General features: G+C 56.7%; 1 protein-coding gene across 1 annotated transcript; it reads right to left on the bottom strand.

Annotated features, from left to right (window-relative positions):
* On the bottom strand, window positions 1-15,100 carry LOC101950338 (N-acetylmuramoyl-L-alanine amidase). The gene is made up of 6 exons (XM_065578964.1): window positions 14,704-15,100; window positions 9,073-9,200; window positions 5,681-6,595; window positions 4,306-4,516; window positions 794-1,088; window positions 1-241 (listed from the first exon to the last, which is right to left on the bottom strand). The coding sequence occupies exons 2-6, from the start codon at window positions 9,140-9,142 to the stop codon at window positions 239-241; spliced, it is 1,494 nt and encodes a 497-aa protein (XP_065435036.1). The 5' UTR covers window positions 9,143-9,200; window positions 14,704-15,100; the 3' UTR covers window positions 1-238.
* Between the last annotated feature and the right edge of the window lie 321 nt (window positions 15,101-15,421).

The raw sequence follows: 15,421 nt of genomic DNA, 5'->3' as shown, positions 1-15,421 counted from the left end.
TCATGTTCCCATGACCAGCTTTATTGGAGGGGGATTTTCAGTACAGGAGCAGAGCAGCACATTGTAACTCCTGGGGCTAGCGAAGCCCCCCTGACAGAATAGCCTCCACTGAGCCACCCTCCTGGGAACAGGCCACTGCAGCCTGCTCCCTGGGCAGTCTGAAGGCATGGTCCTGGTCCTGGTGGGATGTGTCCTGAACTGGGTCATTACCTGGAACACGACCCATGGCCAGGAGTTCTCACTGCAAAAGCAAAGAGAGAAAACATGGGTTTGACCCCAGAGTGTCCAGGAAATGCCCGATTCCTTGTAGCCTCCCACACCCCAACACACTGAGCTCCGGAGAGCCTGCCCAGGGCATGAACAAGGCCAAAAGAGCCCGCTCCCCGGAACTGCCCAGGGCAGCCGGAGCATGCCATTTCACCATCCCCAGGGTCAGGTGGCAATGAGCAAATCTCAGCTTCCAGGTAGAAAGCCCTGGGGGTTGGAGAGAAAAGTTGGAAACTGTGACTCCGAACAGCTCAGGAACCATAAGGTGCGGAGCCAGAACCCAGCAGTGATCAGCTAGAGACATCTCATGCTGTCTGAGCCAGTCTCATGACTTTGGGGGCTGGACTCCCCTGTAGACTGCAGGGGAGCAATCCCTGATGGGAGCCCTTGCTGCTGGGGGGGAGGGAGGACAAGACGGGCCACTGGCTTGGAAGCCTTCAAAGCATCTTCACACTCCCACAGCCCCATTAGCAGAGTGCCCCCTAGTGGAGAGGGAATGCTGGGGAGCATGCGGGAGAGGTCTCACCTTGAAGCCCTGCCATGTTTGGATCTCCCGGTAGAGTATGTTCCCCGGGCATGCAGTGTGCACCATCTGCCGGTGCCCATGCACTGTGTAGTTGGCCTGGAGCTTGGCGCCCTTCACCGCGCACGGCAGGAAGTTGTCACGCACCAGCATGAGGGCAAATGCTTCCGGCAGCGTATCCATGTAGTCCCCGATGAAACTCACGCCGTAGCCTTTACTGTTGTAGCCACGGGTGTGAGCGCCAACCCAGTGCCAACCCCGGCCCTGGTACATGTATCCGTCTGATCCGACCACGAAGCTGCAGCAGGGCAAAAGCAGACAGAAGCTGAGAAGGAGACAGATCCCGTTTCCCTTGCAGTTTGGATCTGGGCTTTCAGCCCACTAGAGAGACGTGGGTTGGCTGCCAAACAGGGGTGCCAGTCCAACCCAGGGAGGGTGGATGGGGTTCCCCATGCCCTCCTGGGTGCCCACAGGGATAGAGGAAGGCAGCTTTAATTTGCAGCCAGGCCTTTATAGGGGTTTGCACAGATTCATTTTACCAAGCTGTGCTCCCTCCTGGCCTTTTTTCAGGTGGCACTGGCCTGCTGCCTTGCAAATGTCACCTACATCATTCCCTTCAGCAGGGCTCTCCCGGCACTTGGGACTGAATGGCTCTCTGGGGTGGTGCCCATGAGACCAGAGCAGGTCTGGCTGTCTGCATGAGCTTGGCAGTCCCTGGGGACAGAGCCCTGAACCGGGCATGTCCCTGCCCTCGGGGCATCAGGATTCATAGCATTTAAGACTGTAGGGGACCTGTATAAGCCAGGCCAGAGAATTTCACCACTTACTCCCGCCTGGAGCCCAGTAACTTGTGTTTGGTTAAAGCATCTGTCAGCCAGGCCCCCAGCCTGGCTTTGGAGCCATCGAGAGATGGAGATCCACCACTTTCCCTAGGAGTTTGTGCCAGTGGTTCATCCCCATCCCTGGTAAACACTTGTGCCTGATTTCTAGTTTGAATTTGTCTGGCTTTAGCTTCCAGCCACTGTGTCTCTTTGTGCCATTCTCTGCTACAGCCTGGCAGTACCTGGTGTTCTCTGCCCAGGCAGGACCTTATACACCGTCAGCAAGTCACTGCTCTATCTTCTTTGTGATAAACTAAACCGATTGAGCTCTTCAAGTGTCTCGCTGTCAGGCACATTCTCCAGCCCGCATGTCATTTCTGTGGCACTTTCCTGCACCTTCTCCAATTTTCCCACATCCTTTTAAACCCGTGGACACCTGAAGGGGGCGCTGTATGACAGTGTTGGTCTCCCCAATGCTGTAGCCAGAGGGAAAACCGCCCTCCGCACCTGCTCTCAGCTCCCCTGTTTACACATCGAAGGGTCGCATCCACACCATTTTTTGTGCCACAACATTCCACTGGGGAGCTCCTGTTGAGTTGTTTGTCCCCTATGACTCCAAAATGCTTTTTGGCCCCTGCTTTCCAGGATACAGGCCCCCACACTGTAGATGTGACCTTGGGACTAGACTGAAGACCTTTGATGCGACTGTATTCCAATGCATTTTTTTTTAATGGACCCAGGTTTCCAAGCAAACTAGATCGTTCTGTATGACTGCTCTGTCTTCATCATTATTTCCCACCCTGCTAATCTTTTATCAGCAGCAATTTTTTATTTACTTCTGGATCATTGATGAAAACGCTGAATAGCGCCAGGCCCAGAACCAATCCCTGTGAAGCCCCCTTGAGACATTGCCATTTAATGATGATTCCCCATTAACAACTAGTTTTTGAGCTCTGTCATTTAGCCAGTGCCTGATCCATTTAACATGTGCTCTATTGACAGTGTACAGTGCTGATTTTGTCATCAGAATGCCGTGTGGTACTAAGCAAAATGCCTTTCAAAAATCTATTACATCTACATAGTTACCTTTGTCAACTGAACTTGTAAGATGAAATCCGGTTTGTTTGACAAGACCTATTTTCGATATAACTGTGTTGACTGGCATTAATTATATTCCTATTGTTTAATTCTTTATCAAATAAATCCTGTATCAGGTTTTTCCTTAGTTTGCCTGAGGATGATGTCGGGCTAACAGGCCCACAGTTACCCAGATCACTCTGTTTACCCTTTTTTGAATATTGGCACAACATTAGCACTCTTCTGGAATTTCCTCAATATCCCATAATTTATTAAAAATGAACATCATTGGGCTGGAGATCTCCTCAGCCAACTCTTTTAGGATTCTTGGATGCAAATGATCAGGGTCTACTAATTTAAAATGTTTACCCTAGTAGCTGTTGCCTAAAATCCTTCTTCATCATCCTCATGTGATTCAAGATCATCCTGCTTCTTTCGAAATACAGACAGAAATATTTATTTAATACTTCTGCCTTATTTGCATCATTATGAACAATTTTACCACCCCCGTCTAGTGATGGGCCTATGTTATTGGGATTTTTATTCCTAATATAGTTTAAAAACTCCTTATTGTCCTTAGCCCTGCCAGCCATGTATTTTTCTCTGGTGTCTTTAGCTTCCCCTATCAATTTCCTACCTTTCATAATTTCTAATTTATATTGATTGCCATCCATTTCTTTTTTCTGTTTTTTATATGTTGCTTTTTTATTTCTAATTGTTGCTAGGATGGGCTTTTAGCCTCAGTCACCCTCTTTCTGGATTGTGGATTCATGCTTCTCCCAATTTTCATTCACATTTTTTTCTGTCCAAATGTTTCCTCCCCATCAGTTTGGCTCATCCTCTCCCTCAGTTTGGGGAAGCTACTCCTGTCGAATCATCAAGACTAGTATATTGCAGTGAGGCGGGGGCAGCTGCTGGGGTCAGAATCCTGCCTCAGGGCCTGTCCTGTGCTCTCATGGGGGAGGGGAGGGGCTGTGTTTGAGCCATAGGAGGCTAGTGGCCTTTGTGGATAGGGTGACCAGATAGCAAGTGTGAAAAATCGGGACGGGGTGGGGGGTAATAGGTGCCTATGTAAGAAAAAGCTCCAAAAATCAGGACTGTCCCTATAAAATCGGGACATCTGGTCACCCTATTTGTGGAGCAGAGGGTGGCTCTAAGGTGGGGATGGGCATCCAGACTAGGGGGAAGGATGTTCAGAACCAGGGAGGGAATGGGAAGGGAGAAGTGAGTTGGGGAGGTATGGCACCCACTGCCCTTGTCAGGGTGGAATAAAAGTGACTCACCTATGTGTCATAGCCCCTATTCCTCCAGCAGGCAAAGGAGAGTTGCCTTTATGTCAAGGAGTCACAGCCCGCACTTCCCGGGGCTGAGGCCCCCAGTGATCAGTGTGCACTGTAGCCAGGACTGTGAAGGTTCAAGCTGGCCCAGGGTCTGTTGCAGGGCTGGGTGGGAGGCCTGGAGCAGAGCCAGGACACAGCAGACGCTGCACATCATCAGTGCTATGTTTCAGGGATGCAAGGCTCCAGCTGGCAAGGCCCCTCCCCCTAGGCTTTCTCATGGGCTGCCCAGTCTCAAACCACCTGACGGGCACTCTGGGAAGGCCATGCCTCTGCTCACCTGTAGCCGATGTCGTCCCAGCCACGGTCGTCCTGGTGGAAGCGCTGCATGGCCCTCATGTCAGCGGCGCACTCAGGGAAGGTCCGGCAGGGCTGGCTGGGTGTGCTGGTGTGGTGGATGTACACGAAGCTCAGGGGTAGCTTGAGCTGCGTGGGAGTCCCCTTGTAGGGCCTGGCTCCCCACATGCAGCGGGGGATGATGGCTGGGCATTCTGGAGGTAAACGCACACAGCAGGGTGAGACCCAGACCCCTGAACCCAAGCCCCTCATGCTGCCAACACAGTTGCCTGGCATTGCAGTCTATTTGCCAGAGCAAGGGGAATAGCTAAGTGCTGGGAGCTCTGGGTCTGACCACAGTTCCCTCTGTATCCCACAAGTCCCCACCCCCATGTGCCTCAGCTTCCCCCATGATACAGTTGTGTAATGCTGCCCCCTACCATCCCCTGGACACTGTGGGGCCAAGGTAGGGAACACACTGCCAGGAGGGGAGGCCTAGCCAGGCTGCCTGGAACATGTGTCCCACCAGCAGTTTCTAAATGAGAAATGTTCAGGCCCTTCCAGCCGTTTGGGGGTTTTTCCTCCACAAGTTTTCAACAAAATGCTTTAAAACAAACGTTTATTGGCGGGTTCCCCTCCCCCTTCAGAAGAAGGGAACAAAGGGGGGAAACCACTCCCAAACGGGTCTGTTTCGAATGAGAGAGGGGCCCAAACACAGAACCGGACCTGAACTGCACCGTCTCCCTGCGACGGGCAGAACCGGACCCGAGCCCCAGAGCCGCACCGTCTCCCTGCGACGGGCAGAACCGGACCCGAGTCCCAGAGCCGCACCGTCTCCCTGAGACGGGCAGAACCGGACCCGAGTCCCAGAGCCGCACCGTCTCCCTGCGACGGGCAGAACCGGACCCGAGGCCCAGAGCCTCCCCATGACCTGCAACGGCAGAACTGGACCCGAGCCCCAGAGCTGCCCCGTCTCCCTGCGACGGGCAGAACCGGACCCGAGCCCCAGAGCCGCCCCGTCTCCCTGGGACGGGCAGAACCGGACCCGAGCCCCAGAGCCGCCCCGTCTCCCTGCGACGGGAAGAACCGGACCCGAGCCCCAGAGCCGCCCCGTCTCCCTGCAACGAGCAGAACCAGACCCGAGGCCCAGAGCCGCACCGTGACCTGCAATGGGCAGACCCCAAAGTGTGGATCTGGGGTTCCAGAGTCTGGATTTGAATGGGACTCCCCACAGCCTGGGAGCTGGGATTCAGCAGGTGGCGCTGTAAGCCCCACGTGGGCCAGGGGGTGGCGTTTGCTCCGGGCTCATCTCTAGAAGCATGTAGCCCCGTTAGTGTAGCATGTCCCTGGCTGGTGACGGGAGAGAAATAAGCACCTACCCAGGTAGGCCTCCGTGAACTCCTGCACTGCCCGGCTCGCAACGGCCAGCAGGTCCTCGTCTCCAACCCCGCTAAGCAGGGGCGCCATCCGGGGCAGCGCCCGGAGCAGCTGGAGGGAGCGCACCACCTGCTCCTCCAGCTGCCCGGCCTCCGTGAGCTGCACAAAGTTCTGGCGCCTGAAGTTGCTTCTGGCCTGGCCATCCGTGGCCAGGCCATCCCCAGCGTAGTACTCTCTCAGCAGGGTGCTCAGCGGGGCCACGGGCATGCCTTGCCCTGCTAGGTGTGCCCCCAGGATCACCCCGTCCAGCGCCCCATTGATGAAGGCATCAGTGAGGTTTGAGGGGCGGCCCAGGAGGGTGAAGTTTTGGGGCTCGGACACGCTGTCCCAGCAGCCATTCGGCCCCATGAGCATCTGGCTCTCGTTGGCCTGAGCCAGGAGAAAGGCCACGCCCAATGCCTTGGCAATGGTCACTGCGTAGAGGGCGTCTATAGTCAGGGGCAGCCCCGGATGTGTCTGGTTCAAGGGCTCAGTCGTAACTAGCAAAGGCTCCAAAGCCTCGGGGGGCAGCGGCATCTCCCGCCTCCCCTTCAGCCCTGCTTCAATCCCAGCCACCAAGGGGCTTACAGCCACTGTGGTGCCATCAGGGAGCAACACCACCCCCTGCTCAGTCGAGGACGCCTGGACTTTGTGCTTCAGGACGCGCATGAGGAAGGATCTCTGCTCCTGGCTCAGGAAGGGCAGATCCGGGGGCACAGCAGGTGCCTCCCCCAGCAGGAGCTGGTAGAACTCGCTGTCACAGCAGCCCAGGCCCCGGGCGAGCTCCGTCACGGTCAGGTTGAGGTGTCCGTCCAGGTGGTGAGATTCCAGCACTTCTATGACTTGGATCACGGAGTTCATGTGAAACGGGAGGGAGCCTGGGAGGGGAGGAGCAGGAGAGGCTGTCAGATCCCTGCTCCTGCACTGCTCACTAGGCTAAGCAACGGGCAGCCCAAGTCGGGAAGTTTTGCACTCTCAGGGATGGGTGCTATCGGGGAAAACAGGCTAGTCTGGGAGCTCAGTCGCGCTCTGGGCCACCTGGGCTGAGGGACTGGAACAGCACAGAACAACCGTTGCTATTGTGGCAGTTGACTGAGGGCTTGTCCACATGGCGCTGCGGTCCGGACTGAGGGGTGTGAACTGCTCTAACGTGTTGGGCTCCAACTGCCCCATGTGACCTGTTGGCATGCTCTAAAGGGAAAGCTCATGCATTAAGGAAATTAACAGAGCGCTGCCAGTTTAGAGACAGTTGAAATGAGGCAACCCAGGACTGATCAGTGTGTGTGAAGCAATCCAAACCCGGAGATTGGCAGGCTGATTTGGCTGTAGGGTGTGCCCAAGAAATTGCTGCATCAATGGAGGTGGCTACTAAAGATGCCACAGAGTTGCAACAGCATCAAGTGATCTGTGCCACAGATACACTGGGGGTCAAGCAGAGAGCACAACTCAGAGAGTCCACTGGAAAGCTGTTTGCTTTCGCTGTCACAAACTGTCTTGCAATACAAGTGATTGGCTCAAGGACACACTCTGCTGGAATTGCAAGAAAATTGGGGCACTCACAGAAGATGTGCTGGTCAGGGCAAAACATGCTGCCCCCAGGTGACAAGAGCAGCAGCAGACGATTTCAGATTCAGCTTGCTGCTGGCAATGTGGAGTGCACTGAGGATGCTGGAGTACCTCCCCAGGGGCTTAGAAGACAATACCTGGAGTGTTATTTGGATTCCTTTGCAGTTGGCAGGAATTTGTAGCATGGAGTGTATTACTGATAGTAATACATTGGTAATTCTTTCTGGCCTTCCCTTTCACACTAAAGGAGGAAGAGTATGTAGTGTACAGGAATTGGGTAGTGTCCCTTTAATAGTTTGGAGTGGCATCCCTATATCTTTCTGTTGCAGAAGCCAGCCAGACCCCTGCCCAAGCAGTCCAGCACACAGGTGGCTGGGCCGAATGTTTATACATCATTAACACACATGGCTGTTTGGGATCCCACTCTGCCAATGTGGGGTCCCTGTATTGCTAATGCTGTGTAGAGAGCACAAACACTGGCGCTGCCCAACTCCGAGGCTGAAGATTTAGGGTTGTTTTGTAAAATAGTTTGAAGAAACATAACACTTAAGAGAGACAGGACAATGTGAACCCCCCACTCCTGTACGCCTGGCATCCCCTGCTATCGTCCCAGGTGACCCCTGAGATCCCACTCACTCAGAGAGACTGGAGGGAATAAATCCCACCCCAGCCACCCCCACCACACTTCCTCTCTTTCCCAGCTAGGTCCTTTGATCATTAGGCAGCAGGTTGCAACGAGTCACTTTCACTCTGTGCTCCATACGGTCACTTTCCCCTGGCTGGTTGGTTGGGTATTTTGGGGCAAAACAGGAGGTCTACTTCTCCAGCCCCAGTGTAGACGTACCCTTGTTTCGCTTCAGTTTCCATCTCTCAAACTGCGCGATAGCTCTGCCCCAGGTTGCGTGAGCGTTCATGTGTTAAAGATGGAGAGGTGCTCAGACACGCCGGTAACGGGGCCCCCAAGTACCTCAGCGAGCGAGGTAGCTAGATCTTCACAAACTAGGTTTAAACTGACTAGATTTCACGTTGATCAAACATCCCCCAGCGAGCGTTCCCATGCTTGGGGGCCTACCGAGAGCCTGCTGAGAGCGGAACTTTTACTTAAAGACCCAGCTTCTGCAGTCCTGGGATTAGGCCAGAATCTCAGCTGTCATTATAAACAAAGGTGAGTTTCTAGCTCTCCTGCCAACAGAGGTGACCCCAGTGTGACCCCAATGGCTCCAAAACCAGAACACAAAGAATCAGCACTCGGAATGTATTGTTTCTTCTAAATCTCATGATTTAGGGGATCAGACTCGTGATTTCTGACCGTGTGGGGGTGGCTGTGCGATCCCCTGCAGCCTTCCCAGTCCAAACATTGATCTGGGGGTACATGAGAGCCTAGGAGAGAAATTGACTAGAAGTGGATTAGAAGCCTGTCCTAGGCCCCGAACCTGCTGGCCCCCAGCCCCCTCGCTCACCCTGAGCCCCTAGGGACGATCAGGAAAGGACGGATGCAATTTCACTCCCCAGTCACACAAACACTCCTCAGGGTTGGTGGCATTCGTCAGGGCAGCTCTAAGCTAGCATGAAACCGACCCCTCTGGCTCCAGTGCAGGAGCTGAATGAAAGGCAGGAGGCAAAGAGCCACCAGGATGAGATTCCCCATTTCTTCCCTGTGACCTGGGCTAGTATCCGAAAGGAAAGCTGTGGTTTTATTCCCATCCCTTTCAGCCTCTCACCTCACCTGAGCTGTTCTAGCAACCACACAGGTCTCCCCACTGCAGAGCAACTCTGGCTATGCGCCTACCTTTGCCAGGCTCCGGCCACGTGCAGAGACCCAGCAGCCCAGCGAGGAACCACAGCTTTGTCTGGCCCATCTTCTCCAAGGGCAGCGCTAGTCTCCTGGTCTTAGGACCGAGCGAGCCGCACGGCTCCCTACAGGGACAAAGGAAAAATCAATAGACGGGTGTCAAAGTCTCCGTCCCCAGGGCTGCTGCACCCTGTGTACTCCCAGACTTTGCCCCTTCACCTTGGAGTTGAGCTTGCCCCTCAGCACTCAGGGGCTGGTTGGAGAGTGAGTGACACATGGGACAGGATGGCCCAGCCTCGCCGCGGACCCCACGTGAGAATCTGCAGCCCCACAGCCTTCCGCAAACACAGAGATCCCCCTAGCCCCAGAGCATGTCTCCGAGGGATGGCTCAGGCTCCAGAACACAGCCAGCGAGCAGCAAAGTCACTGCAGCGCCCCCTCCTGGCTGCCCACAGACTTGCTCATCCTGTCCAGAGTGCACTGCCCCGTCTCCCTGGCAACCCCCCAGTCCATCCCTCCACCCAGGGCCGGCGCTTCCACTAGGCGATTGCCTAGGGTGGCAGAATTTGGGGGCGGCATTTTGCCATCCTCGGGGGAAATTCGGCAGTGGGGGGGTCCTTCCGCTCTGGGTCTTTGGCGGAAATTCGGCAGTGGGTCCTTCACTCGCTCTTGGACTCGCCGCCGAAGTGCCCCGAAGACGCGGAGTAGAAGGACCCCCGCCACCGAATGCTCAGAGGAGGAGCGCTGCCGCCTAGGGTGGCAAAAACCCTGGCGCCGCTCCTGCCTCCATCCCAGGGCTCCCTGCCCCATCCTGTCCCTCCACCCCAGCCCTCCCTGCCCCCTCCTGTCCCTCCGCCCCCAGGGAACCCTGCCCTCCTTACCTCTGCCCCAGTGCTCCCTATCCCCTCCTGTCCTTCCACCCCACCCCTCCCTACCCCCTCCTGTCCCTCTGCCCCATCCCTCCCTGCCCCCTCCTGTCCCTCTGCCCCAGGGCTCCCTGCCCCTTCTGTCATAGAATCATAGAAGATCAGGGTTGGAAGAGACCTCAGGAGGCCATCTAGTCCAACCCCCTGCTCAAGGCAGGACCAACAGCAACTAAATCATCCCAGCCAGGGCTTTGTCAACCCTGGCCTTAAAAACCTCTAAGGAAGGAGATTCCACCACTTCCCTATGTAACCCATTCCAGTGCTTCACCCCCCTCCTAGTGAAATAGTGTTTCCTAATATCCAACCTAAACCTCCCCCACTGCAACTTGAGACCATTGCTTCTTGTTCTGTCATCTGCCACCACTGAGAACAGCCGAGCTCCATCCTCTTTGGAACTCCCCTTCAGGTAGTTGAAAGCAGCTATCAAATCCCCCCTCATTCTTCTCTTCTGCAGACTAAACAAGCCCAATTCCCTCAGCCTCTCCTCATAAGTCATGTGCCCCAGAGTGTCCCTTCCGCCCCAGCCCACCCCAGCCCTCCTGTCCCTCTGCCCCAGAGCTCCCCGCCCCCTCCTGTCCCCCTGCCCCAATGCTTCCTGCCCCTCCCTCCCATCCCTCTGCCATAGCCTACCCTGTCCCCTCCTGTCCCTCTTCCACCGGGCTCACTGCCCCGTCCCATCCCATCACTTCCTGTTGCTCTGGAGGCCCCAGGCCTGCTGCCTGCACACCCGGAGTAACTCAAGAGGCAGGAGGGCACCATGGGATGCAGTGAGCCCCCACAGGGGATTGGCAGGAGGCCAGAGGGGGAAGTACCCAGCTGAACCTGTGTCACCTCAGGGTGGTGACTCTTAGTCTCTGCAGAGCGAAGAATGCAGGCAAGCCAGAGCAAGATGGAGCATCTTACCTGGGGCTTCAGGGAAATATCTACCCCTGGCCACCAAGTAGCCATGGCAGGGGGTGGGGGCAGGTGCTGTCCAGCCCCAGCCAGGGACCCCTGGCTCATGAGCTCCAGTCAGAGCAGCTCTGCTTTCAGTTCTGGCGCCCCAGTTCAACCCTGGTGTGGCCCACAGAGGACGTGGTGGGTGAAGAGGGAGAACCTGGCTGTTTGGGATTTACAAACCCCACAGAGCACAGGCAGATGGGTGAGGAGAGTCCCCCTGTGTGCAGGTGAGCAGGCTGATCAAACCCAGGACAACTGTCTGACCTGTCAGCTATGGAGACAGGCACCCACAGGTGTGACCAAGAGAGAAACCCAGACCTGCTCTAAACAGGCAAGAACAGAAGGGGGGAGAGAAGCAGAAAGGTGTGTGTGTGTGTGTGTGCACGTGTGCCTGTGCACGTGTATGTGCGTAAGCATGCACAAGTGTACGTGCGAGCCTGTGTGGGGGTATGCATGAGTATGTTCATGTGTGTGTGTGTGCATGTGTGTGTGACAGATAGGGACTGCAAGCCCTGGAGGTTGAAGGAGTGATAGATGCAATTCAAGGGGAGAGTTCATGAACAGATCTGATTGAAAGCAAACAGACGAGGGCCAGTTAGGGGCAGCTGGGACCCCTGGAAAGGCTACACCAAGAGATGGGGATGCTGCCCCAGCTTGTGCCCTGGGTGGCACACATGAAGCAGGTCCCAAATGTACTTCTCACCCATGCGGGCAGCGGGCACAGCAGGGCTGGGCTGCCAATGGCTCTGCAGCTCACCAGGTCTCCCTGCATAAGCCTTGGCCATGTGCCCGTCTGTGCACTGCTGCCAGGGTCGGCGGTCAGCGGGCTCGGTTGGGTTTCCTGCGCCCTTGGAGCCAGAGGAGACAGCTCACACCTAGTGTAGACATGTCTCCATGAGGGGCTGAGCCCCCACTCACTGCAGGGGACAGGGCCGGCTCTGGCTTTTTGGCCGCCCCAAGCAAAACAAAAACAACAACAACAAAAAACGGGGTGGCCAGAACGGCAAAGCAAAAAAAAAAAAAACCTGTGGCGCGGCCGGAGCACGGGTGCAGGGGGACCGGCTGGGGGGAGTGGAAGGCTCCACTCTGGTCAGCGGGCCGGGAAGGAAGAGGACTGCTCTGGTTCTCCGCGCCGCCGCCCCCTACAGGGCGGCCAGAGCAGAACAAGAACAAGAACAAGAACAACAAAAGCGGCCATGCTGACCTAGGATTGGGCAGAATGCCGCCTCCAACAATCTGCCGCCCCAAGCACCAGCTTGCTCAGCTGGTGCCTGGAGCCGGCCCTGGCAGGGGAGGGAGCTTGGGCTGTGGGCTCCAGATGGGAAGTGGGCTCTGGGGCTGGGTGGCTCCCTGGGGAGTCAGCCCTGGATCTCGGTGGCTAAGGGGCTCCTGAGGAGAGCTCTGGCCTGGTACGAATGGCTCAGCACTGGCTGCCTGGGGCTGGTGGGGCTCCCCAGCACTGACCCTGGCATGGTGCTGGAATGCCGGATGGCGGGGAAGGGGGAAGAGATTCTAGAGTGACCAGGCCCTCGCTAAGGGAAGGCAGGTGCTGCGGATTTCCAGAGCACAGTCAGGGACACTCACAGTGGAGGGGGGCTGCGGAGATCCTCTAGCCTGCCCCCTCCCCCAGCACAGGCCGGAGACCTTTCCCCTGACAATTCCAGCTGGGACTAGAGCAGATCTTCGGAAATCAGCCAGGCTGGATTGAAAATCCCTGGTGCTGGGGAGTCCCTGTGGCCCGGCTAGGCTGTGCCAATGTTAGTAATTTGCATCTTATTTCCAGTCTGGGTCTGTCTAGCTTCCAAGCCCAGCCTCTGGCTGCTGCTAGACCCCTGCTGAAGGGCCCAGGGATAAATCACTGCTGCCCAGGTCGGTGCGTACAGACTGATCAAGACAGCCCGCACCCACACCCTCCGGTGTAGAACTCCTTGAACTCCAGCTGAACCTCCTGGCCTGGGACAATCCCATCGTCCTTGTCCTGGGCTCACCCCGATTTCCTGCTCTGAGCACTTGGCCCCCAGTGGTGTGAGGGGATGGGCAAGGGGCAACATTTGCCATGGGGGCCTCGGCGGGCGGGGACAGCAGACCCCCACCCAGGAGGAACCCTGCCCTGGTCTGTTCCCCTCCACCTTTGCCCCGGCGACTGTTTGCTGTGCTGGAAGGACGTGCTGAGTTTTCGGTGGGCTAGGTGGGCGCTTTCCCATTCACCACGCGCCAGGCTCTGTGTGCTGGTATGGCAGCTCCTGAAGGGAAATGAGCAGGGCCAAACTGTGCCGCTGGAGCCGTAGCACAGCAGGGGCAGAGGTGGGAGGGAGGAAAACAGGACAGGGATGAGAGAGCTTGGGGCTGCGGGTCGGGAGTGAGGGGCACCAGCAGAGATGTGACTGGGGGGCTCAGGGCTGGAATAGCAGGGGCTGCGGGTCGGTGTGAGGGGCACTAGAAGAGCTGGGGGGCAGGGCTGGGATAGCAGGGGCTGTGGGTGGGATTGAGGGGCACCGGCAGAGGGGTGACTGGGATGCTCAGGGCTGGGATAGCAGGGGTTTCAGGGCAGGGCAGGCCGTTGTGTGCAGAGTGTTCAGAGCTGCTCTGTATCTGCCCTTTCTCTCTACTGTCCCTGCTCCCAGAATGCACCAGGCCCTGGACTGAACTCTTCCCCTGCGGGTTGAGCTGGTTTTGTTTGCTGTGATCCTGTTGGACGGGCAGAGGGGGAAGTGACAGTCCCACCCCGCAGCCACCGCCCACCTCTGTCACCCAGCACCCTTAGCCCCGGATCAACCCAGCCTGGTCAGACGGGTTCGTCCTCCCTGCCTGGGGAAGAGAAACCAATGACTTGCCAAAGAGGTAAGTAGGTAGGTGTGTGTGTGTGTGTGTGTGTGTGTTGCCACAGCCACACTGCTGCTGTTAGTGCATTAGCTTGGGCGGAAACTTCTGCGCGGATGGACCCTGAGGGTAAAGCAGGCACTAGGGGAAAAAAGACCCAGGCAAGATTCCTGGGAGATGCCCATCCACATGGCTTGTGTGGCTGCCCCCCCCCCCCCCCCCGGGGGGTCAGCAATGACTCATGTCACCTGAGGGAAGAGGTGACCCAGGCAGCGGGCGGCCAGGGGATCTGATTTACTGATAAAATTGGTCTCTTTGCTCCATGGTGCTCGGCGGCCTGGGTCAGTACCGGCACCTACCAGTAACAGGTCAGGGCGGGGGGCAGCTGAGCCCAGAGAGGGGAAATGACTCAGTCCAGGCTACCCAAGGAGTTGGTGGCAGAGCCAGGAATGGAGCTCAGCTCTCCTGGGCAGTGACGATTCTTAGCATACACATAGCTCCTGGCATGGTCACGACACCGCATGAGGATTAGCCAAGGAATCCGCATGGCCCAGGGAGAGGATCCTCCTTGTTGGTCTGCATTGCCCAGATGGGGGAGCTGAGGTAGACATGGGGGAGTGGGTCACCCCAGGCCACCGTGACAGAGAAAAGCTGAAAGCTCAGGACTGCGGCAGGCGCCCATCCTAACCAAACCGTGCTGTGGGGAGGGGAGCACTCTGTCCAGTGGTGAGCTGAGGTGTTATGGGCATGGGAAGGTCCTGGCATTGTACCAAGCTATGGAGACCCCCTGTGTGTGGCACGTTGCCCAGGCCTGGGTGCCCAGCCTCCAGGAGGGATCACTGCTCCAGCTCCACTCGGTCCCAGAAAAGAGTCTGAGATGGGCAGGAGAAGAAAGGAGACTTGATCCAATCTTCATCATCCCCTTCTAATGAACAGCACTTACCTGGTGCTGAGCTTCCACGGGCCCCTTTTCCCCGCAGCCGGACACTCTCCGTTAATCTGATTGCTCTGGAGGCCCCAGGCAGTAGGAGGCTCCGGTGGCTCTTATATATCCTGTGATTAGCCGGGACTGCATGAGAAATCTGCGATGACTTCACTGCAACGGCGCGTCTCCCGTTCACTGCACAGCTAATATCATCTCAGCCAGCTCCCTGCCCCAGTCAGGACTTCCCCAGGGATTCCTGAACTGCTGCCTTCCCTGACCTGTCCAGGGAGCTCCCCTGCACCCACTAGCCCCACTCTCTGCCCCAGGAATTCCCCTGGGCACTCAAGCTGCTCTCTGTAGTAAGAACCCTCTTGGCCCTGCTCCCATGGAATGATGATCACCTCAGCCCTGGGCGTGGGGCTGGCACTTCTCCCTGTGACTGTGAAAGGCCCAGGGCCAGGCAGGAAGCGTCAGACACACACGGGGCTCTGGAGATAATCGGCTTTGCTTGGCTGGTTTGTTCCAGCAGAGCAAGTTAAAGTGAAAGCAGTGCATGCCCCTGTGCGTGTGTCCGTAGGTGGGCAACCACAGGCAACTGTGTGTACGAGCATGTGTGTATAAGCATGAATGTATGCGGGTGTGTGTTCACATGCAGGGGTGTGTAGGTGTGTGTGTGTAACCCACACACCTCCTGGGTGTGGTGGTCTGTCCCATCGAGTGGCACCGAGACCACTTA

Source organism: Chrysemys picta, unplaced genomic scaffold (assembly GCF_011386835.1).
Source record: "Chrysemys picta bellii isolate R12L10 unplaced genomic scaffold, ASM1138683v2 scaf19, whole genome shotgun sequence".
NCBI lineage: Eukaryota > Metazoa > Chordata > Testudines > Emydidae > Chrysemys > Chrysemys picta.
Note: the sequence above shows the minus strand (reverse complement) of the source record. Positions and strands in the feature narration are given on the sequence as shown.